Genomic DNA, 25,683 nt, shown 5'->3' on the forward strand with positions numbered 1-25,683 from the left:
CTCATCATTCTCGTTCCAATTATCGTGGATGGCCTATGTTTTCAATATCACAGTATGGTATGCCGTAAAGGCCGTTACGTAAAGGTAACGGTGACAACCGTTACACGTTACGGGGTCGTAACAGCCGTAACACCCGTTATGGAAAAAAATGACCTGTAATTGTCGTTAACAGCACATTACATCCCATATAAGGGCCATAATAGCCCCATAATGGTATATTACGGGACATATACAGGTTTTTCATACTTTTTAATCAACATTATGGGGCAGATATAGGTTTTTCGAAGTTTTTTCAATAAATTAAAAAATAAAATAAAAAAGAGAGACTATAATGGCCATTACGGGGCCGTGACAGCCGTTATGTCCCGTATCGTAAAGGTAACGGTGGTGGCCGTCACGGCCACCATTACCGTTATGGAACACCTTAATCACACATATTAGACAATCCTATCTTTCACTTGACTTCATTTTACCGCACTCAATGTTGACCTTTATCTGTTACTACCACCAATTTGCAGGCCACTCATCACATGGCCAAGATTGCTGGACAGGTGCCTTGAATAACCATTTCCAATACACACTACAGAAAACTAGATGGGTGATCCCTATCACCACCCTGCCATGTTGTTCTGTAGAGAGACAGCACTACCATATTCTGGTCATACCCACTACCACAAAACATCTGCTAAAGCATGCAACATCCGCATAATTCCAACCCTAGAAATCTTCAGCAAAGAGACGGCTCTACCATATTCTGGCAATAGATGGCCTTGCTGTAATTATCACGATTGTTTAAATCATTAGGTTTTCTCGAGATGAGTTGGAAAAGAAGAGAATAATTCCTCAATTTCCGAACATTAGAAATGTTTGGACTCAGGAATTCTTTTACACAAATAGATATCACATAGACATGGCTACATGATCAGCTCAACACCTCAAAAAAGGATTTACAGTTCTAGGAGGGAAATATCCTAATACAGATTGCTACAGACACAGGATATGGATGCTGATAAGAAGATGGACAGACGAACAGGATACGACTTTCTGTCTCTCACAAGTCCATGATATGGATAGCCCATCTAACACGTTTCTCATATTTAGTTGCGACTTTTGCTTGAAACTTTAGGCACATTCTATCAATCCTTAGTTTTGCAAGATGGGGTATTAGTTCCTTTTATCTTTCTAGCATGCTAAATTTAATAGAACCAAGAGAATGCAGTAGCTGATGTCCTGGCAGATATAAAACACTTATCTCCACAAACTTGGGTATCTGACCGGCCACCTATATTAAACAATTTCTGTGCAGGATGCTTTGCCGAGTGTTTCTTGCATTTCTAGTCAAGGCATTCTTTCTATTCCAGCAAGCACACGTACACGCGCATGCGCACATAATGAGAAATTTTCCAGGATTTTAGAAATAATGAAATCTAATAAAGAAGGATTCAGTTAAAACAAAATGGTATCCTAGAATATCATGTCCATGCTTAACAAAATTTGCGGAGCATATATACAAGTATCTAGTAGAGTTATGCATGCATCGCAAAGACAAACGCCAATCTTACATTCCATTTATTTAATAAACTTGTACATTAAATTACACTTTCCTTGTTCAGATATTACAAAGGAGAAAATGTTGAGTAATCAAGGCTTCATAGACGTTAGACATCTATTGTATGCAATATATAAGTGACTTCAAAAATTCTAATACAAACTAGACTTACTATTGTGGGTTAGCTACGCCGGATTTCATTTTTCTGATCAGTGCCACGGCGGCATTCATCCACAAGCGCCAAAGTTAGCATCTCTGTGCAAAACTGATCATCGGGTTTCAACCACAAAGCCTGATTGCAAAACCAACAAAGCTTTTAAATATTGCTCAATTGTGAAGTGCAAAACAAAATCGGGCAAAAAAATTCAAAGTTGCATTGACTTAATTATTTTATTTTCTGCCAAATGAAAAAAAAAAAAAAAAAAAACTAAATAATAACTTGCAGTTCAAGATGATGATGATGATGATAAAAGGAACAAATACTATTAGCTCAAATGATAGAATGTGTAAATTGGAGTTCCCCTATAACACAGGAAGGAAATTTGATCATATTCTGTTTGATTCCATGGATTATACAATTTAAACTAACATGCAAATTTCAAGCAATGCAATAGCAACAAAAATGGCTAGTAGTATCTGACCTTATGGTAATATGTAATTGCAGAATTGAAATTATCCTGAAAAGGGAAACAGCAATCATCAAGACATTGGAATTATTGGACTGAAATGGAATTCATCTACACTTGAGAGATAATTGCTTTCTAGGTACAAAGGCAAGAGTAAGAAGCCCTTCAGAATTTGGATTTATCCAGAGAGAAAAGGGCATGACACATTGCATCCACCACAAAAGGCGTAAATACCCAAAATGCACTACAAAGAATATATAGATTGGTGTTGCTGATATCCAGCTCTCAATATTGCAAAACCAGCTTAAGCACAAAAGCAGGGAACAACAAAACGGAAACACCTCCCTCCAGGAGTGAGGCTTGATCAGTTGGATGGCACTCGCATAAGCTCTTAGAAGAAGGTTATGAAAGTCTCTTCTGCTCAATCCGGTTGGCATAACATCAGGATTATCAAACCACGCACACTCGTTGACCTATTTGATGCTTAAACACTAAAGAGATATATGCCAACAATACTATTATAATTTGGAGACTGCAAAAGGTACCAAATGCATACGGGCTGCATTAACCCCAAGTGCATTCCTCAGAACCAGTTTTGTAGTTTTTCACTAAGTAGATGCTTCAAACATTGTTTCTACAATGCTACTAAAAGAACAATAAAAAACTTTTGCTTTATACAAAGGAAATAATTGGAAAGACCAAAAAAAATTCCAAGGCGTAAAGAGTATTACCTGCAAATGATAAGTGTACGCCAGACCTGCATAGGTGCTCAAACTTCTGGTCGAAAGGGCAAGTGCCTTCTCATAATACGAGATCGCCTCATTGTACATCCTGACAGACAACAGATTTTTTTCCTTTTCAGTTTTTGGCATCAAGGCTAATGAAATATGAACTTCATTCGAATTCCACAATTAGTCATGCTGCATGGTAACCAATAGTTTCCTACAAGGAGCATCCATTATATGAATAACACCGGAACAAAAATGAAAAAAGCCCCCAGTCAACTTCAACTCATTCTGTAATAATTCAATAGCTTTAACGCAAAGCAGTAGCTGCCACTGAAGTTTTTAAGCTGAGAGTCCATACAATGAAACTGGCAATTAATGCTATTAGCTTACTCATTCTGTAATAATTCAATAGCTTTAATACAAAGCAGTAGCCACCACTTAAGTTTTTAAGCTGAGAGTCCATAGAATGAAAATGGCGATTAATGCTATTAGCTAACTCATTCTGTACAGATACATACTTTAACTTCCTGTACGCATGTGCAAGATTCACCAATGTTGGTTCCCACATTTCACTTAATGATGACGGAATGTTACCCAAAGTTTTCTCAAACCACCGCACAGCCTTTTGATACCTAGAACCATAACGAGCATACAAACAAATACGTTAGATAAATTTTTCTTTAACAGTAAGGTAATAAGCAATGCAACAAAGCAATACATCTGTTAAGATAATTAACTAAGCAATCGGTTACCAAGAACAGTAGTTCAGTTTTGCAAAAGAAAACAAAACAAAATAAAGAAAAATCAACTGCTAATTATCCATCAACAGATTCTTCAATGGAGGGCAATCAGTAATGGGAAAGCAGTGTAGACAAAAAGAGGAGTCGAAAAAAAAAAATATTGCAAATTGTCTGTGGAAAAAATAAAGAAAAATCAACTGCTAATTATCCATCAACTGCTAATCTATGCATGATGTTCCTGATTCATCTGTTTCTGGCTATTCTGTGTATATCAATAATGCATAAGGAAAAGAAGATTGAGATGAATATTCTCAAAGGTACAAACTTCCTTACTCCTTGGATTGATAAGCAACAACGCCAAGTTCATTATATACAAGTGGATCAGTAGGGCAAATTGCTTTTGCCTGCATGAAAAACTGAAGACAAAAGGCAGATTCAGGATCTCAACATAGATGACTTTTTGCTTAAGCTACTTTTTTATGGACAACTACATTTACCATAAAATAAAGAGCAGTGGATTACAGAATAGGACTCGAATGATCAACACATAACAATGGACACAAAGACTAGTTGTCACAATGGGATCAACTGATTTCGATGGTTGAGCTAAAAACATGTTTAGTCTCAAAAGCACCTCTCTAAGCTCACACAAATGAAGGACAGTCTCCATGGTTCCACATCATCTCCCTGTAACGAAGATTGCATGGTCTTCAATCTTCCATCAACAAGAAGATTTTCTGTGAAAGACTCCAAGAACAACCTGAGCCCCCACTTTACCTTTGCTTGTGCCTAAATATTATTCGGTGCCACAATCAGCCTGTGGAAAACATGACCCTCATTGTGCCACTCCCATCCCATAATACCCCTCCAATACCAACGCACCCTATTGGGCTTGCGTGATGACCCTCAAATCTCAATTTCCTTGAGCTCACATAAGATGCAGTGTTCCAAGTTGCCTCCATCTGGGCCACCTGCAACATCATATTTCCGGCAAGCTCTGCTGCTTTTAGTTCTTTGATTGTGTATAGATCTAACATCCTTCGAGAGGCTAGAAACTATCCCTAATAGCCTACAATTAGAGTGGATCTTCCCATCTTAGATAACTCCTTTTAGATGCCATCATTGCTTAGTACAAGTTGCAGCTTCTATCAATGGGTTTCTAGGCTCCGTCTATGCTTGGAATGAAGAGATTAGGAATAAATAATTTAAAAAATATATTAAAAAGAAAGAACAAAAAGGGGGGCATTTTAGGCATCTCGGCCAGTATCGGCCAAATATAGACCCTGACTTTTTAAGGTAGTCATTTCACCCCTATTTTGGGTATCAGGCCAGTGCACTACATTTACGAAGTGGCCATATCAGATCTGTACCGATTGATTATCAGAACCATGACTCTAACAAAGAAGCTTAGGTGTTTCTTTTGGACTCCAAAGATGCAACTTTGCTATCAAGGATTCTCCCATCTCTCCTTCCATAGCCCCCACATGATGGCGAAAGGAAGCATTTTCAACACTCAACATGGAAGGCATTACCTCAAACTCTTGAGAGCTTTATCATCAGTCCTAACACATCAGTATAAATAATAATAAAAAAATTAAAACATCTAGAAGGAGACATTGGCGGCCAACATCCACTACTTCAGGTCCAACTCATGAACATCAACCCTCACTTCATTTAGAAATTAGAACACACAAACAGCTCACCAAAGCTACTTATTTCTTGTCCTTCAAATACATGAAAGAACATAATATGCACCAGGCAATCCCCTGATTCACCTTACTCAAATGAAACTAGCATTTGACATGCATTTCATGAGCCTGGGACAGGTTGACTCAGCACATATGTCAACTCATTGTGTACCAAAGATTTTAACACATATTAGGGCCTAATTGCATCTGCCTTCCACATCAACTTGTACAAGGACCACAATCCACTAAATAAGTGAACAGTGAATTAACTAAACAAATTTATGAATCTGTTACCATTATAAAATCCCAACTGCATGATGTCAAGAAGCATGAATTTCACCTGTCCAGCAAGTTTAAAACTGTGTGTCCGCATGTATTCCATTCCAATATATAAATTTGGTAAATGGCACCTGGAACAAGAAAATGTCAAGATTCAACCTGTAAAGAGACCACACTCTCAAGAGATAAGAAAATTTCAGTTGCTGATAATATGTGCCCCAACAATAGATGAATCCATGACACCACACTCTTAACATGATGAGAAATAAAAGAACTAAGCCTTGTCCGCTGATGATCACAAAGAAATAGAGGTCTCTGGAACTAAATTATCGGTTTACAGGCAAAAAGGACCAGCTGCTTTCTAAACCAATAAATTATACATCGAATACGATTAGCTTATTAACCACTTCATTAGCCAAGCTAGATTCGATTAACCCATCATACTCAAATTTCACAACAGACACTGGAATCACACGCCGCCCTATCAGTGTACAAACCACCATGGGCTTGCTCACCAACTTCAAAGTTGTCGTAGCTATGAGCAAGCTGCATATCTCATAACACAATCCAAAAAAAACAAGGACTTCTCACAACCAGTGTCTTCAGTATCGTGCAATACCACTGATATATACCACAATATATCTGTTATCCCAGCTGGGCAATCCGAAACCCAACTTTAATATCCATTTTTCATGGTATCATGCAATATATCACACGATATCACGATATTTCGTGAATACCGTGATATTATACAATATATCCACACTCCCCCTCTATAAATTCCTAATGTATCGTGCCATCTATCGATATCGAGTGCGATATTGAAAAGGATAAAAGGAAATCGGCGCCATTTGGTCTGGAAAATCCTTTGAAAAAAAAAAAACCTTCCTAGTACATTGTAAGGTGATTTCGACCAGTCCAATTTAGTTTGTTAGAAAAAGTAAAATTCAAAATTTCTCCGAATTTGTTATCGGAAGCTTGTTGGGGCCAGTCAGATTCTAAAAGGTGCGTATTTTTAGTTTTGATTTTTACATATTGTAAATAATGTCAGATGGTAAGAAATCCATCATTCTACATGTTTTGCATGAAAAATTATAAATTTGGTTCTCCAATTTGGGGAGATGGACGGAGTTGCAGAAATTTTGGGAAATTTTAAAATTTTTACATTTTTTTTCCCAAATCAGTTGCAATCTTAGTATCCAAAATCTACACATTCTTGAGAATTTGGGAAATTTCAAAAAATAAATAAATGTTAAAAATAATATTTTTAGTTTTCTACTTCTTCTTTTGCTTTTTGAATGTAATGCTTGTATTTCCATATATGTCTTCTTACATTTATAAATTTTATGAATTAACGTTGAATATAGTTGCATCAGTTCAGTTAGACAGCACAAAGATTATGACCCTATACAAAGGAAACTTATTTTGTGCACTTGCTTTTTGTGATTTCTAAGTGTGTATTGATGTCTTTTTTAACAATCCCTTAATTTTCATTGAAAAATTCGACCAATTTCCCAATGTTTCCCCATGTTTCCCAACAACAACGATAAATATATCCCGTGCAATAACCGATGTGCATCTACATCCCAAAGGTGCGATACATTACGCAATAATGATACGGAAAACATTGCTCGCAACCACATATCTGAGCAAGTTAAAGACAGTAACATGTGTGTTTGCACGTAGGTATATATGTGGGAATACATATATATGTAGAGATATGGTCAAGCACAAATTATTCATGTCTTTCTAGCCTGTGAATTCATGTGGGCCAAACAGGCACTGAGAGTACTTTTCAAATTCAAATCTCAACCATAAACCTAGGATTTTGTTGATGACAGATTTAAAATCAAGAAAACCCTTCAACAATGATCAACAATATGAGAACAATCACATTCTTTACAACATTCATCAATACAGAAAATTATAGCACTGGAAAGAAAACATTGGCACAATCAGTTTGGATTTGTAGAAATTATATTTACATTTATCTTAATTGAAAATGCACCGCATAATTAGGTTTCAAAATCAGATAATCTACATTTTGGATAATTTAAAAAGCTCCAAATTCTGAAGTTTCTCAATCAAGATAATTCTAGAATTTGGGGATATTTCCGCCATCAAGACAAGAATTTCATTGCCGATAGTGAAAAAATAAAAGGAGATGATAAGGCTGTAGGGATTAATTTTCAAATTCTTTATGAAAGGGGAGAGAGAGAGAGAGAGAGAGAGAGAGAGAGAGAGAGAGAGAGAGAGAGAGAGAGAGAGAGAGAGAATGAGAATGAGAATGAATGAATGAAAAAAGGAGAAAAGGTGGGGAAAAAAAAACTATTTTGCTTTCTTCTTCTAAAATTTTCCCTTTTTGTGTGTGTGTGTGGGCGTGTGCATTTAAAAATTATGAGTCACCCAAGTCAGCAAGTCAACTCAGCCAAATCAAAATTTTGCAGTCAACCAAGTCAAGTTCAACTCTGAGGGTTTTCCATCCTTGCTTTTAACACCATCTTCATAGCTTAAAATGTTCGATATCCTGGTGTGCTTTTTCACAGATTTGGATGGGTTCACTGAAAAGAATTTGTTCTGCAATTGATCATATAACGAGATCAAACAAACTAAGGCACAGAACACAAGTGATACATGGTAGAAATCAAGATATGTGTAAATTATCTTCCTCAAAAAACCAAAAAAAAAAAAAAAAAAAAAAACAAAGAGAGAGAGAGAGAGAGAGAGAGAGAAGATATGAAGAAAAAAACAAGTACATGAAATAACCATTATAAATAGCAAAGCAGGTAATTAAAGTACACTATCAATGCTATATCCATTGTTACTGTCACTCTACCACTAGATCAATAGTTAAAAAGTAATTCGCACGTTTTCTCATGACAGAGAGTATAAGTTCATGGCATCATTAAAATTCGAAGAACTTTTGCATAGTAACTTACCCAGGAAACAAACGAGCTGCAGTGCGGAAGGCAGCCATTGCTTGATCACCCTCTTCTTGGGCAGCATAAGCATTTCCAAAACCTATCCAAGCAGGTGCAAATGTAGCATCCAGATTTGTAGCCTTGCTGCGTGAAAAAATCTTAGCGGAAGTCACAATATTTTTATTCATTTATTGCATAATAAGCTTACACACAATGCACTGGATAAGAACTACAACACAATCTTAAGTCGTTGATTTTATCTCACAAAGTGGGAGGTGTAGTTAAGAAAGTTGAAATGAGTGAATAACTGAAAAACTGAGGAAGGATGAAAGCTAGGAATCATCCACACAACCTTGATAATCAAAACCCAAGATAAGACAGGCCAAGCAAGCTAGAATGGGTAGAACTCAACCTACTCAGTGAATCTTCTTGCAAAGATCTTTTAGAAGAAATCTCCCCATTTCCATGAAACTCGTAGAAGAAGAACCATGAAGCAGTGTGGTCTGCCTTTAAGAAGCTTAAGCCTTTGTCCAGAAAGGTTGCTCACTGTAGACATGCACCAACTACCTCTCTGGTATGACTTATAAACACCCACAGCTCGAACAAAAAGCAGGAGTGCTGTATGCATAATTTTAGCCATATTACCTGCTATCAATTTGATGCATTGGCACAAATGACAACCTCAAATGAGGAATTGAGTGAGGGGTACAAATTGAATGCCTAGCCGACAATTCCTTGACAGAGAGCAAAGCTCCCACTACAAATACAAGCTTGAGATAGTGCCATCATTTTTAATCTGTTCCCTATTTCTGTCTTGTACCATCAAACTGCTAAATATCCAATATTTGTGTGCATTTGTTTACATTCCAAAAAAAAAAGGATCGTTCAAAGGAATAACCATTTGAACCAAAAGAACATTCAGTGTTGGCCTAGGCAAACTATACAACGAGATGAAATGACCATAAGGGCCTGTTTCTTTCACCAATTCCCCCAGTAATGAAAAGTAAATGTGTCATCATTACAATTTTACCACCACCAAACCAAACACGGGAATTGTCGGTCAAATGCAGATGTATTCAAGAGACAAGGAATTTATAATCATTGCACTTTTTCATGGCACTACCTTGAAAATCTCAAATCCAAACAGCGACATCAATGTATTTTGGTGATGATTTGACATTAAAGTAATGTAAAAATGTCATCATTACGATCTTACCACCGATAAAACAAATGGGGGAATTGGCAGTCAAATGCAAATGTCGTCAAGAGACGGTTAAAGTAATTTGTAATCATTGCACAGTTCCTTTACATTACCATGGTAGCACAGTTCCTTTACATTACCATGGTAATTGTTGAAACAAACAAACAGGCCCTAAGTTTTAAGAATCTACAAAACAAGCAATACAAGATTTGGTATATTTGAACATTATCAAGCAATTTCCACAAGATAGAGATATCAAAAAGGCAGCAAGTGCATTGAGCACCAACAAATGAATACATGATCAGAATACCACGAGAAAAAAATTAACATAACCAAAATAAAATAGCATCCTTTATCAAAATACATATCAAATAGCATCATTTGACAAATTAACAATAATTACATCCTTCATACATATGATCATTACCAGAAATGACGCCGTGATTGGTCATACTTCTTGATGCAATAGTAGTAGCAACCAACAGCAAACCATGACAACGCTCTGGTAAACAACAGTGACAAATCATTGTCAGTAAATGGTTTCATATATTAACAAGTGAAACAAAAAGCAGCTAGTATACTAAAAGAACATCCAAAAGCCATGCATTGAGATTACTTTTATGACGGACAATCCAAGCAATCAATCCTTGTTGCAACATGCCTTTTGTTTGTGTGTGTGTGTGTTGTGGGGGGGTGGTGGGATGGTAATGGAGATTTTATTAACCAACCCGCAAGCAAAAGAAAAGTGGGAAAAGAATACAAGAGGAAAACCCTCAGAAATTACATCCCCAGAAAAGAAAAGAGATCACAATCACCCACTTCTTTCGAAAGAGACGCCCATTCTAAAATAAACACCTTGACCATAGCCACCGTTGACTCCTCCGAACTGGACCTATTCCAAAATCATCAACTATTTCTCTCACCCCAAGTAGCCCACCACACAGCCAGCAGAATAAGGTGCTAGATAACCCTGACTTTCTTCCGAACTCCTCCACTGCAGGCCCCTAGAAGCTCTCTCACATTGCACAACATAACATAGAGCAAGTTGAAAATAGCAAGAAGGTGTGCCCATACCTTATGAGTAAAAGGGCAATGGATAAAGAGGTGATCAACAGACTCCATCATTTGCATACATAAGAAGCAAATATTGGGGATCATCGTAGACCTCTTTTGGGGATTATAGATCATCACACCTTGTTCCTACCCCACTAACCAAGTGAAGGCAGCGACCGTTTGGGAGGCACCATAGAACCAAAAATGGAAGGCATGATCCCGACCATCGAACGTCTACTTGACCAAAGCATCCTATAAAAGGACCTGACTAAGAAACAGCCCCAACTGTGAGCACACCACACCATCAATGAGAGCCTTCAGTTCAAGTTTAGTGTTTCTCACAAACTTTGGCTTTCCTTGAGCTAATCCCTCAACATTTTGGTAAAATATTGAAAAGATTCCTGTCCTCCATAAACGGAAAGTGTTAATGTTGATGAATGTGGAGAAAATGATCGTATGGCCTACCGAGATTACCATAGACCCCTTGGCATATTTGCTACAACAAGCAAAATGAGCATCAAGGTTCTTAATCCTCAACCCTAGCAAGGAAGCTCTTGAGGATCTAGGTCATAGAAAACTTCACTATGCAAGGAATGGATTTAATTTCTCAAAGTGTTGCGTCAACTCATGAAGAAAACATATTCCCTTATTAAATTTGCTGAAGTTTGGGATGCATTCTCATGATATGAAATTTAAGAAGGATTTGGATGTGGTTCTTCAAGCTGTTCATGGATATCTAGACACTAGTAAGGAGATGCCTGTATAATGAATGTAGGTCTTGAAATTGAACCCTCAGACAACAGAATTTACTTAAGTTGCTTAATGGGCTCAGCCCTTAACATCCATCTGGAACCTGCAAATACTGACAAAATTTCTCAAGTAGATTGATGAAGACCAATGGTACATCTACACAAGGAGATCCAAGTTATGCATGCATTTTGATGACCACACGAGAACCACTAGAAGGGTTGGCATGGGCTCACTTAATGGATCCATATCCTTCTATGCAACATGATACTAGAGAACCTACTATGCAGCCAACCTATAGTTCATGAAGCATGAGGCGAAGTGGCAACAGATTGAGGTGTGGGAGCATAGACAAGTCTATTTTAAAATTTTATCAAGTATGAACAGCTAAGAAGAGGGAGCGGGAGCAAAAACACAAGTGTGAAGGCCAAAGAGTGATTCAAAGCAGTAGCAGCACCTAGTTAAAACGACTGTGCAACTACACGCCACTGTTGGCACCACTTGTTAGACCTTCCAAGGACATGAAGAAACAGGGTATATGTCATTAGAAGAAGCCACTCTTGGTCTACAACAGAAGCTGGAGCATGACTAATTAGCTGGACCAGCTAGAGAGATTCAAGCTTGCATCCACCAAATTCAATGATGTCTCAAGTCTAGACAGATTCACAAACTGCACTAGTAGTCTTGAACAACTTCAAGACCAAATAAGGTAACAACAAATGAAAAATTCAATATTATGTGATAGTTTCAATGATCAATCATGATAACTGAATCTTGACACAATTGCCACTATATTGTTCTGTTTCAGAATGAACTGAATTGAGAGAAATCAAGGTTCCTCGATGATAAAATCATGACCTAATGTATGAAAGTGCCAAATGTAGATTTCATGCTTCCCTTCCATCCACCACTGCATATTTCCACATTGAATTAAATATGGATAGATACATATAGATACGCATGCTTTATGCTCAGCAGGCTCATTTGGCAGTGCATGCTCTAGACAACAATTAATCACAAATTCGCACTTCTGGGCAGTGCAAAGTAGCTATATTAAGGTGTGATGTGCCTGACCATGCTGGCATGTGAGTCATGTCAGCAATCATGTATCAATTGGTTTCTTGCTATTTTGAGCTGCCAACTGCTTGAGAATGACCTTTAATGTGTGTAGTGCTCCATGCTTACAGCTCACCTAGCAACTACCCCTCTATGATCTTACATTGCTTGCTCGTCACATGGGATGTGCATGCAACAACTTGGGTAGGGACAAATACTGGGCGGGACTGTGTTGGCAATATGGTGTCCATGTAAGCCACTGCCGTGGCTAGTTCCATGAGCCAAGATAAGTAGGAATGTTGGCATTCGGTGGGCAGCCGATGATAGAACTTTTGCCAAACTATAGTTTAAAAGCCAACCCAAAATTTATGGGAGAACGTCTGAGGTGATGATAATGATGTATAGATACACATGTTTGGAGAATCTGCCAGGGAAGAATACAAGATTTTGACTGATGGGTGCATTGGGTGGAGAGATGCCACCAAAGATGTTAACCTTGAAGTTTCTGAGAGGGCTCTTTAATTTGATCAATGACTATAGCTAGGAATGAACAGCCTACCATTACAATGTACACACCACACATGTGCCAGCATGGCATATATGTGCAAGACCTAATCAATTCATCAGGCAGGTCAGACCTTGTACATGTTTTCTCAAAAATAAAATCTGGTCCAATCAGCATGTGGGTCCCAATATTAGAAACAGGTGGATTGGTTAGAAAACTTCAGCCAAGTTTTTCAGAGCCATATGTTTGTTCTGTAAACAGTGGCCCACTGGCCCATGGATCAACCTGGTTCTTGGGCCAATGGATCAACCTGATTCTTGGGCCAGGGCATATAGTAGGGTGGTTCTGATGGATGGATTGGATCCCGGACCTATCATGCCATGCTGGCACATGTGTGGCATGTACAGGAGCTTTATTCTGCAGACACGTGGGCTTCACAAAGCTCATTATTTAAAATACAGTAATTATTTCACAAGCTTATCCAAATAAAACCACACAATGACAAAAACTAGACATTCACCTTTGAGGATAATCCTTCACCAAACTAGATGCCATAAGATAGAGTTCATTTGAATGGCCCAACTCCATAGCAGCTGCTAAATGCACTAAAGTAGATTTCAAATGGAATGGATCTCTTTCAAGAAGCCTGAAACAAGTGTGGTAGACCACAAATACCAGGACTCAGTAAACAATCATAGCATGTGTGAATCATAATCTAACTCGAAATTGTTACTGACTTACACAGAAGTCAACTCAAAGCATTTCTGATATTCACCGCATTGATGGTAGTATTCAGCTTTGCAAGCCAACAGGTCAGTGTTATTTTTCAAGGTGTGTGTAAAAGAAGAATCTGGAGAGCTAATACCACCATTTTCCTTTTCTAGCTCTGTGAATTTTGCTTCTATGACACTTTCTTTGTCATACTGAAAAATGAAATGAGACAAGTTTGTGCAGAAACTTCAAGAAGCAAATAAAAAAGAAAAAGAAAAGTCCAAAGATAACACAGTGAACGGCACGAGTCCGCACTACCCATGCATTAGATCACTCCCAGTCTACACACTTCAATGTGAACCACTGAAGGCACCAAAGTGCTCACCTTCTTTGTCAGACATGAATAAAATGCAGATAACCATCCATCCTCTGGAGTAAATTGCAATGATGAGAGGAGACACTTTTCTGGAACATGAAATTAAACTCATTAAGTTGAGTTGAATCTTCAGAAAGCAGCTAACAGTTTCTAGTATTACAAATGCACACCATTATGCATTCTGCAGAAAAAACCCAAAAACCAAGACCATACATACACAGCACTCTCGTTAAAGTCTAAACCATTCAGAAGAAGCAATGTAAACAGATACCAAAATACAAATCCTTAAGAATCCTTTTTGGTTATCCTCTGACAAGCAATAGTTATATAAAGTCCAAGAGAGGTCTGAGGGCGATCTTACTACCTTCTTCACATGTAAGCATGTGATTGTCAATCAGACACTCCAAAGCCTGAAACATATAGTACAAGATACAACCATGAGATGTAATTACAAAATAAAAGTTTCCCAGAAAAGTAAACAGAGACTCTCAGTCAAAATGACCAGGGAAAATGACATGAAAATGAATAGTCCCCAAAAAAAGTAAATAATAGGTTTTGAAAACAAAATGTTAAAAACTCAATGGAAGTTTCGTCTTCAAGTGCACTGTATTGGTTTTAGAAAGTTGAGATAGTTGCAGCTGTTTTGCCAACCCCAAAAAAAAAAAAAAAATAGACCCAAAAGTTCTTGCTTCTGCAAAAATTTAAGCAGTTTTAAGACCGGGCATGATAGATATATCGTGGCAAAAGCTATCTACTTCTAGACAGATGTACAAAACATTTACCAAGCATGGTCAACAGAATATGACAATCAATAATTCAGGATAGTTTAAAAACTCTAACAATACCTCGTAACATAAAGGATCAGCCCTGATAGCAGCTTTGTACCTTGAAGCATCAAAACCAACATGAACATGAGCTCTTTAGAGGTGCAAGCATTATCCAGCATTTCAGCATAAAAACAGAATGAAAGACCAAGAAGTATGAACTAGTATCTGCAAGTAAACAAGACAAAAGCAGTCCTGTCCAGTCTTCAATAAATTTGACTATGGCCTTTCAAAACCTCCAGATCAAAGTAAAAAAAAAAATTAGGTCTTCCAAAGTGAATGTAAATGGTCCTTCTTCACAAATCCAACAAGCTTGACTTTGACATGGTAATTCAGAATCAGTTGAAAAGCAGAACAGACAACCATGAATAGAAAAACCAAGTATGCAAGTAAAATGGTTCTTTTTTTCCTAAGAAAAGACAAACTTTATTAAGAAAAGAATAAGAAAAAAAACTAAGTGCCCATTCAGGTAGGGGATCTCACAAAGTCGGGGATTAAGCCCAATACCTATTTCAAGCCCCAATCCCACCATGCCAAATTCACCATACTAAAGTGGCACTTTCCTCTACTTAATTGCAAGTATGGGCAGGTTTGTTAGTGCATTAATTTATGCACATTGTTTGTTAATCACGTGAGTTCATGTGTCATGTAGTCGGTTGAGCCTCTGGAAGCTGAAGACCCAAGACACAAAAGGATCAGAGCATCAAGGAGCAAAGAACAGGTAAATGAGGTGCCTTGGTGACCCTAACCCTTGACCCAAAACAACCCTTTAACCTCTAGATTATCTTGGCTTAATAGGTAAACCTTGTTTATCATCCCTCAACCTTAGAAACCTAACGGAAACAAGATAAGGCTAAAAGAGGTACGAAGCTGCTATGAAATCATACACCCAAAACAACAAATTTCGAATCGAACAGACCTCGAGGGGTCACCTCTCGATGGAATCGAGTAAGTAACTCAGATATGTCTAGCAAGTTGTTTGAGTTTCTCGATGAAATCGATGAACCCTTGATGACATCGAAGAATATCCTCGATGGCATCGAAGACTACTCGATGGCATCGGATAGCAGTGTGTAAACTGTCCAGCAACAATTCGTTAGGAAATTTGATTTTTTCAATACCATCGAAGCCCTGCTCAATCCCCTCGAAAGAGCCGTTATCTGCCCATTTTTTTACCGTTGGAACTCGAACTTCTTATAAATGGCATTCGGTTCTTGGGCAAATAGATGGGTTTTTGGTTCAATAGAAGCTTAGAATATTCCATGATATATCCATCATCCTAAGCCTCTAAACCATGAGTTCTAAGTCATCTTCCTTTATATTAACACTCAAATGAGGATTCCAACCTCCACCTTGAAGATGAGCTTGAACTCCACTATTTTCTAGAGATTAGACTTAACCTCTATAAGTAAACCATTGTCTAAATCCTCTAGAAGACCCATCTAAGTGAATCCCTTATGAATTACAACTTCTCATTAGTTGTAAGAGATTCTATCAACCTCTCATGACCTTGATCACCTCAAAAGAGCATCACATGCAAGGTGTTTGATATTGGAGCTGAGGCCTTAGTAAACACTGGCATCATGATCGGGGAAGCAAAGGGAAGCTGATTGAGCACAGGAGAGCATCGATCAAACAACCTGATAAGACGCTACAAAAGGGGCTCAATCCAATAAGTTGTCAACAGTGTATCAAATAGCGTTCGTAGCGTAGCGGTAGCGTACGCTACGTAGCGTAGCGTAGCGATTTCGCTACGTAGCGTCAGAAATAGCGTTTTTCCCCTGTAGCGTACGCTACGGGTATGTAGCGTGTAGCGCAGGTAGCGTACGCTACCCGTTTTGTATTTTTTTTTTTGGTTTTTCCAGTGCAAGAAACAGTGGTGAACTCACACCACAAGCAAACTTAAGTTAAAAAACCTAATTCTAAAGGGCTTCCACCCCCAAACCGCAGCAGCCGACGCAGCTGCTCTCCCCAACCTTGCATTTGGAGACCCAAAATCTTCTCACAGAGCAGATCCGACGCTGCCGACATTGATTCTCCCCCCACCCTTCAATGTTGTGGTCGAAAGTCAGCTGCCAGGCGCAAACCGACGCTGCTGACGTTGCTCATCCCCACTTTTCAATCGTGAGTTGGAAAAACTACTTCCAGAGGCAAACCGATCGCTGTGGAGCTTCAATATTTACAGTTTTCAGCGATTCAATCTCATCTTGAGACAAAAATAGGTACGCTCCTTCCTTTTTTTCTTTTTCTTTTTTTCTTCTTCTCCTCTTCCTTCTTCTCCTTCTTCCTCTTCTTCTTCTTCTTCTTCTTCTTCTTCTCGGACTGCTGCGGTTGCGGTCGCAGCTGCGGATTCTTCTTCTTCTTCTTCTTCTTCTTCTTCTTCGTCTCTCTCTCTCTCTCTCTCTCTCTCTCTCTCTCTCTCTCTCTTCTTTCGGTTTCACCCTCCTTTTTCATTTCCGGCATCGAAAATGGAATAGACTGACAGCCACGCACTTATTATTATTATTATTATTATTATTTTTGTGTTCTGCGGTGCACGTTGAACAGTGCACTTGCACTATTTTGTTACACGGTTCCCTGTAATGTTTACTTTCCATCTAACCTGTTAATTAGGTCACACTGACATGGATGAAGGGAAAACACACATGTCAGCTTGATCTAATACTTTTGTAGCCCCTAATAAATTTTTAATGGTGGATGTTTAATTATTGTTGTTTCTTATGGTGTGGTCCACCCGAGCTTTGGATTTGCCTCATTTTCGGGCTCATGCCCTAAAATTATTTGGCAAAATGGATGGACGGTGTGGATATAACACATTTATCACGGTGGGGCCCAAAAAACTTTGACACTTGTGTGCTACACTTCACATTCCGAGTCCCGCCTAATTCGGGCCCTTGAAAAATTGTACACGAGACATGTATTAACTTAAAAATAATAAGACCTTATCCATCAACTTCTTACTATTTAATATTTATCATATATATATATATATATATATATATATATATATATATATATATAAATTAAAAAATAGAAGTATTGTGTAGCTTACGCTACACGCTACGCTATTTCGCTACACGCTACGGAGGGTTGAACGGTACGCAACACACTACCGCTATTTAAAACACTGGTTGTCAATTGTAAGAGTCCGTGTGCACTACTTCCTTGTGTAGGATTAAGTGTAGGGTTTGAATTGCCAAACTCGACTAGGTTTCTCTATAGTATCTTAGCCTTGTGTAGGAACTTGATTCTTGCGTAGGGCCTAAATCAATTCCTTATGTAAGCCATCGGGTACAAGTGTTTGTGTGTCAGTCTCCATGGGAGCCTCCGGCGGGAGTAAACATGGGTACTTGGATTAGGATTGGGGTTATTCGTTAACCGAAGGAAAATCAACTAAAGTCTCTTGCGAAAGCCTCCGACGTAAGTGTACGTCAGTAGGTTCTTGTGTAGGACCGAAGTTCATGGTGAGCCTATAGAAAACCACACAAAGTCTCTTGCAAGAGCAGGTCCTTGTGTAGGATTGTAAAGGTTAGAGGTCCACCTGATTTAAAATCTCCTATAGTGAAATTCGGTATACTCATGGGTTGAGTGCGTCCGCCGGGAGTAGAGTAAAGAAACCGAACAACTATATGTACTTGTGTTTGGGATTATATTTGAGAACTTATTTAATTATGCTTATATGATGAATGTTTAATTATATGTATGCATGATTAGATGAATGCTATGAGTTGATAATTAGCACATCTCACACACACATATACACTATCATGTTTATAAACTAGTTACTTAATTGGCATATCATTTGTAGTCTATATGATTAGACCCTCTATTGGCTTGGAATCCTTAAAGTAAATTGTCTTGCTTAGCTTAATTTCCATATTAACCTAAGGAAGCAATTGGGTTTAAAAGATGAAAATTTTATTAGGTCCTAATTACCCCCCCTCTAGTACTTAGCCTTCATTCCACAGCCTCGCATAAGCTTCCGCAGTGCAACCGTGGTAACCATTACACCACGTGTTGAACTTTCAAGGTTTACTTTTCTAAGACTTCCAAAATTCAATAATAAGGAAGGCACTTCTTTAGCACAATGAATCTGATGTGGAGGGCTTGGGGCCTGCCAAAGCTGCGATTAGGATTACCAAGTTTTCAAGATCCTCTATCCAAACGGACCCAAAGGTAAGGGCAAAGGTTGCATAATACATAAAAAGTAGGGTGACTAGCCCATTTCTATAATATATCCATAAATCATTCATTTCACGAGGAACATGGTTAACGGTGTGTTTGGTTGCACACAATATCATGATATCACATGATATTGTGTGCAACCAAACACCCCCAAAAGTAAATGCTAAACTCAATGTTCATAGTGAAAAAGCCATGCCAAGGTGACCTATATCAAAATTTGAATACTTCAAGTTCAAAGTCGGAGATCGCAATTTGATACATTTAAAATTTCCTCAATACGATAAGGTAGGCTCATTTAGATCGTTTTTCAGTTCATCTTATTCACAATTTGGATTCGCCTAGTTCAATATACTAGCCCCATACTCAAGCTCAACAAAGATGGATCTATTTGTAAATCAACAGTCCTGTTTCAACAAACAAGTGTCCACAAATCAGAAGTTAGAATCATTCAATCAATCTGGATTTGGGACTACGACTGAGTAACTGTGAGCTTCACGATTTAGTTGGTTTAACTTGAGTTAACGTTTGCTACTTGAACAATTTCTGAGTGTCTGCATATCAAGTGTCATATGCTGACCGTATATCATACAACTCCTTATTCTTTTAATGTGGGGTTGCTGCCATAGGCTATACTCCCACAAAGTAGCGGTGACTCATGTTCCTCACATGTGGTACTCATGCATGGATATGTAGACCATTCGGATTATGAGCACATTGTGGATGGGGAATGTCTCTAAAATTCAATTGATCTATGAATCCTGACCATCCAATAGATGGCAATCAAATGGATGGTTGTGGTAAAAGTAAAAGTGGGAGATCTGAATTCCAAATCATCTAGTAACTATCTTCTTCTCAGCATAATATTTGGATTATGCTCCATCCACACTTGGGTCAGCAATTTGGACGGTCATTATTTCTTTACAACTAAGTTATGTGTACGGTTGAACACTTATGGTGAATCACCCTAGCTACGCTGCCCATATAAACTGCCACAGGATGAAACCCATAGACTAGGTCAATGTAACTCCCTGTTTTGCAGCAAGCACATGACAAACCACTAACTAAACCAGAGCTTTCTAATTCGACTTTAACCACCAAACTTTGGTAAATCGAATTGCAATTTTGGTTGCTCGACCTAAATCATAGCTCAAGGATACACAGTGATTTACGTAATTATCAGCTATCCCTATGTCCTTTTTTTAAAGGTAGCTATCCCTATTCCCTACGTCAATAATGCAAGCAATGTGTCATGGTCCCAGACTCTTCTTCATCACCCATAGTATAGTGCTTGTATTTGTCAAATCTTGCTCCACAATTAAAAAGACACCCAAGGACACCTTGAACTTGAAGGGTATTCAGGTTGCATGCAGTGCACTTGTCTGTAAGGGTTTCCTAACATTTTACAATAATAAGAATCATGTAATATTACCATCAAAATGTGCTATTTAATTTCAAAATAGGAAAAAAAATGTCAATCACATGATTCATCAGAATAACTCAAAAAACACGAATCATATGATTCTAATAGATAACGAGGATCATTTGATTTTCCACAATAATGATGAGATCATGGAAGTTGCAAAAGAGTATATAACCATTCATGTGAGAATGCAAAAAGAATAAAAGAAGTTCACCATTGGCGAGCTTGGGCGCGGTTTTCCAAAGCTTCATATGCCTTACCACGTAAAAAGCATATCGCAGAAGAGATCTAGCACAAGATGGAGACACATCATTTATAAGCCAAAAATGTCAAATTGGGGGTAAACTATAAGATTAAAAATATATAAACAATTTAGAGAGATGCTTAATCATCATCATCATCAATAAGCCTTCTCCAACTAATTGAGGCCAGCTACATGAACCATATTCTGTCATTCCACTCTATCAAGGACCATATCCTCAATTAAACCAAAGGTCATCCAATCTTTTCTTACTACCTCCACCCACGTCCTTTTGGGCCTTCCCCTTGCCATTTAGAGCCTTCAACTTGAACCAACTCACTCCTAATTGGTGCAGTCCTTGGTCTCCGTTGCGCATGGCTAAACCATCTAAGTCTATTTTCCCTCATCTAATGATCTATTGGTAGTTTGGTACTACTCCTAAGTTCCCCAAAATCATTCATATCTAAGGCTATTCTTCCTCATCTTGCCACTCACCCATCTCAACTCAACATCCTCATTTCAGCAACGCTCATCCTATGAATATGTTGTTCCTTAAACTGCCCAACATTTGTCGCCATAAAGTAAGGCAGATCTTATAGCTATCCTATAAAATTCCCCCTTCAATTTGATTAGTGACCCCAAACAATATAAATTATGTTGAACAAGAAAATCCAAATGGCAAAATCCCGTTTCTCCAAGTTACACAAATTCATGCAACCAGAAAACCCAAATAAAACCAAATAAGGAGTAGGACAATGTTGCATTTAAATATAAAAGAAATTATGTTGCTAGTGACTATGAATTTTACAATGATTATAAGAAACAAAAAAATAAACAGCTTTCTAAAAACTTAAAAGATAGCGAAACTGAATTTTTTATTTTAAAAAATAAAAAAAAAATCTTCAACTACAGCAATAATGATGACAGTATGTTCCTCAATAGTAGTTGGTAAATGGGGAAGGATAACAAATGCTGTTGAACAGACAATATTGCCCACTTGGGCACATTCCTTTACCCATGCCCATCCATGGTGGTGCCAGTAGACGAATGATTTCAAACAGCATACAGGAGCCCCATGCATGAGGGGAGATTGGAGACAGCCATTGGGATTGAGTTGGGCCCTTTCCCCATTGTAAAAAATTTGTTGTTTACCAAACATGTCTTAATGCACAGCTCATTTACAGAACATTTTCCTAACCTATTGTTCAACATCTTCTACTTAAACTATGTCGTGGAGTTCAAGATAAAGTAGCAAATCCTGTCACATGACAAGAATAGTGAAAAGGCTTATGGCTGCGACAAAGAATAATACCTTAAAGAATTTCAAGCAATCCAGCCTTTCTGGATTATGATGAAAATGGAAATATCTAATAGAAGAAAAGCATGTTATCCAAATAAATGCAGAATGCAGTACTTGTACATGACATAATCATACACAGACAGCTTACATTGATTTCACGGTCTTCCCCCTCCTTATCCAAGTACATAACATTACAATCATCAAGGGCATGAACATTTCCATGCTCATCAACTTTAGCCTCACCCAGCATTGATAGACATTGATGCCACTCCTTCAATTCCTCCTATAGGGAAAAAAGAACATAATAAGAGAAATCCTATGAAGTTAGTATCAGTTGATTGAGGAAAGCAGGCATCAATATTGCACATAAATAATAATTTGATGGTGTTATGATGAGATGAAGATGCATCAATTAGTAGAATCCAAACAACAACTTTGAGAAATTTTAATAGAATGAGCCCATCATGTGACACCAATAGACCAAAAATAACAATGTCATTTGAATGCGTAAGAGCCAGGTAGTCCCCAGACCGCTAAAGTGAAATCACTGTTCGCCAGCTGGGTCATGTGGATCACGTAAGACGGACTCTGATTCAGTAGTGACCCCTCCAATACCCAGCTCGGTATTGGTCGGTGATGGAAAAAGTTCTGTGGGCCCCACTGTGATGTATGTGTTTTATGAACACCCTCCATCCATTTTTCCATATCGTTTTAGGGCATGAGCCCAAAAATGAGGCAGAGCCAAATATCAGGTGGACCACACCACGGGAAACAGTGGTTTCCTGTGGTGATTGAATACCTGCTGTTAAAAACTTCCTAGGGCCCACTGTAATGTTTATTTTCCATCCAGCCTGTTGATCAGGTCACACAGACCTGGATCAAGCTGATATTTGTGTTTTCCCTTCATCCAGGTCTGTGTGACCTGATCAACAGGCTGGATGGCAAATAAACATTACAGTAGGCCCTACGAAGTTTTTAACAGTGGGCATGCAATCACCACTGTTTCCTGTGGTGTGGTCCACCTGAGATTTGGATCTACCTCATTTTTGGGGCCATATCATAAAATGAGCTGGAAAAAATGGATGGACGGTGTGGATAAGACACACGCATCATGGCGTAGTCCACAGAGCTTTCCAGCACCGACCACTACGAGCTGGGTACTGGAGGGGTCACTACTGAAGCCGAGTCCATGTAAGACCCACTTCAGAGGGTATGCCCCAGCACAAGATAGGCCATGGACAGTCCCCATTTCTGAAAAGATGATCACAACCATTGAAAATTGGACTTGAACGCAAACCACTGACCATTCCATGATATTATCTCTACGTAGATCAAAGGTCTGCAATCGTCTGTGGCAATTCATACTTTGTCCACTGCCTCTCCATGGTGGGTCATTGCTCTTAAATGGTTCCGATCATATATGACCCAGCCCAAGTAGCGGGCTCCATTTGAATACCTCAAAAAGAAGCCAAGAAAAAAAAGGTTAAAACCTAGAAACAAACATTCGATCAGAAGCCCAAGAGAAGAGAATCAAAGATTCCATGGAAAATCAAGAACCCTAGGAATAGAGGAAGATGGGGAGTGAAGAGAAGTAGAATTACGAGGCATTTGGCAGCTAGGTAGCGGAAACGGAAGTCGCGAGGGATGATCTGGGAAGCGTTGAGGATGTGGAGGGCGCGACGGTATTGGCGGCCAAGGAAGAGGGTCTGGGCCTGCATATAGATGTCGGCGGGGTCCGATGTCAGCGCGGCCACCTTGTCCGCAAAGAAGATGGCCGATGAGTAGAGATGCTTGCTCACGCAATCTCTCACCACTCCTCGGAGCTTCTCCACATTCTCCTCCCTCATTCTCTCACTCACTCTCTCTCTCTCTCTCTCGCCTAAAAGTGAAATGGGGCTGAGAGGGAAATACGAATGAGCGGGAGTAGGGCTGGAATGGGCCGGGTCTAGGCCTAACAAATCATTATTTTGGATCGGTGCGAACCATATCGATTTTGATTTCGCCAAGTCCATACACTTCAAAAACAGGGCTCGCATCGATTTTGATTAGGCACAGCCCATACACTTAAATCAGAGCCTGAAGCCACTGAACCAGCACCAGGCTGGCCCTTTGCCGGGCCTAACCGGGAGGTTTACAGTTAGGTAGCAATGGGCTGGTTTGGGCAGGACACGCTAGGATGGGTGTGGCCGAAGAGTGATGATACAAGGCCTGAGCCCAAAAATAGGTTGCATTGGGCCCAATCCGACCCAAATAAGAGCCGGTCCATTCATTGTGTAGGCTAGACTTGTATTTTCAAACTACTGCTGTTGTAGATATCGATTCTTGTTTTGCATCGGTGGCCTATTTTACAGAGTGCATTTGGTCCCAATGTTCTATTTCTCGGGCCGCATGCAACGCGTAATCAATAATAAATAGAAATTTTCGACTAATATCCCCGTGTAATCTGAAATTTACCAGAACTCAGTATAAAATATAAAACTATCCACAACTACTTTATGTTCTGAACTCCCTGTAGTTAAACTTCAATATTACTTCTCCTTTAGGCATCCTCTTATAATGACTACTTTTGTTTGGCAGTCCAAAATTACCCATTCTCTCCCCCACCGTGACAAATATTACTCAGACTTTGAAAATCTCACGATAATTTTTTAAAGAAAATTAAACTAAATGATTTTGTTTACAAATCATATTGACAAATATCATATTTTTAACACCATATTAATGGAAAAATAGTAAAAACTTTAAGGATTTTGTTATTTAAATATATTTTTTAATTTTGAATATATTTGTTCATTTATAATAAATAATTTTAAATATTTACATTTTTGGCAATATTTTTCCAATAATATCTCAGGAAAAGCCTCAAATTTTGACAATCTCCCGGGATATTTCTAGCTGAGAAATTCCCACGAACGAGATTTTTCACTATGCTCTCTCACCCTCTACAATTAGGCAGCAGTCTTGGGGATAGATGGACTGGGAAGGCCGGCCCAAACGGTTCAAAACCTATTGACAGCCCAACAGTGGTCATATTGAAACAATAAAAATTCCTTCATGGATGTTGATTATTGTATGATGGAGGGCATTCATGCACTCTGAAATTGCGGACGTGGTTAACTCAAACAAACCGTCCAGATAGCATGCTAGACTCTAGATGTTTTGTAAAGAAACAAGAATTACGGATCAATAAATGATTCCAATTCGGGAAAAAAAAACCCTCATAAATGAAAGGCCATAATCATTAAAATTTAGGCAGCAGCGGGATGATTGGAATTAGGGTTGTACACGAGCTAAGCTAACTTGAAAAGCTCGCCCAACTTGGCTCAGTCTAGCTTGACTTGACTCAACTCAATCAATAATTGGAAGCAAGCCAAGCTTCGTATGACTCAACTTATTTTGGAAACAAGCTAAATTTGAACATAGTAGAGTTTAACTCGAGTCAACTCAAACCTGGCTTGACTCAACTCCAATATATATTATATTATATTATATATTATTATATTTAAAATTTTAGAAATTAAAACTTAAATCAT

At 38.5% G+C, this 25,683-nt stretch overlaps 1 protein-coding gene across 3 annotated transcripts; it reads right to left on the bottom strand.

Annotated features, from left to right (window-relative positions):
• Positions 1 to 1,533: 1,533 nt before the first annotated feature.
• Positions 1,534 to 24,059, bottom strand: LOC131245419 (anaphase-promoting complex subunit 6). 3 transcript variants are annotated; one of them, XM_058244872.1, is made up of 16 exons: positions 23,752 to 24,059; positions 22,299 to 22,433; positions 20,824 to 20,897; positions 15,026 to 15,065; positions 14,545 to 14,590; positions 14,190 to 14,269; positions 13,835 to 14,016; positions 13,614 to 13,739; positions 10,160 to 10,234; positions 8,550 to 8,675; positions 5,672 to 5,741; positions 3,977 to 4,059; positions 3,422 to 3,535; positions 2,907 to 3,006; positions 2,191 to 2,226; positions 1,534 to 1,841 (listed from the first exon to the last, which is right to left on the bottom strand). In XM_058244872.1, the coding sequence occupies exons 1-16, from the start codon at positions 23,995 to 23,997 to the stop codon at positions 1,731 to 1,733; spliced, it is 1,644 nt and encodes a 547-aa protein (XP_058100855.1). In that variant the 5' UTR covers positions 23,998 to 24,059; the 3' UTR covers positions 1,534 to 1,730. The 3 variants fall into 3 exon arrangements, with proteins under 3 accessions (XP_058100855.1, XP_058100856.1, XP_058100857.1); XM_058244873.1 differs by lacking the exon at positions 23,752 to 24,059 and adding an exon at positions 23,455 to 23,599; XM_058244874.1 differs by lacking the exon at positions 23,752 to 24,059 and adding an exon at positions 22,163 to 22,217 and having other exon boundaries at positions 22,299 to 22,410.
• Positions 24,060 to 25,683: the final 1,624 nt, after the last annotated feature.

The sequence above is a fragment of the Magnolia sinica genome, chromosome 5 (genome assembly GCF_029962835.1).
Source record: "Magnolia sinica isolate HGM2019 chromosome 5, MsV1, whole genome shotgun sequence".
Classification (NCBI taxonomy): Eukaryota; Viridiplantae; Streptophyta; class Magnoliopsida; order Magnoliales; family Magnoliaceae; genus Magnolia; species Magnolia sinica.

What these genes read in the sequence shown, in the direction of transcription:
- LOC131245419 (XM_058244872.1), bottom strand. Translation starts at nt 23,997, where the DNA reads ATGAGGGAGGAGAATGTGGAGAAGCTCCGAGGAGTGGTGAGAGATTGC. An exon ending in CATGCTTACATGTGAAGAAG is followed by an intron (nt 14,270 to 14,544) that starts GTAGTAAGATCG and finishes TTCATGTTCCAG; the next exon opens with AAAAGTGTCTCCTCTCATCA. An exon ending in GTTGCTTATCAATCCAAGGA is followed by an intron (nt 3,536 to 3,976) that starts GTAAGGAAGTTT and finishes TTATGGTTCTAG; the next exon opens with GTATCAAAAGGCTGTGCGGT.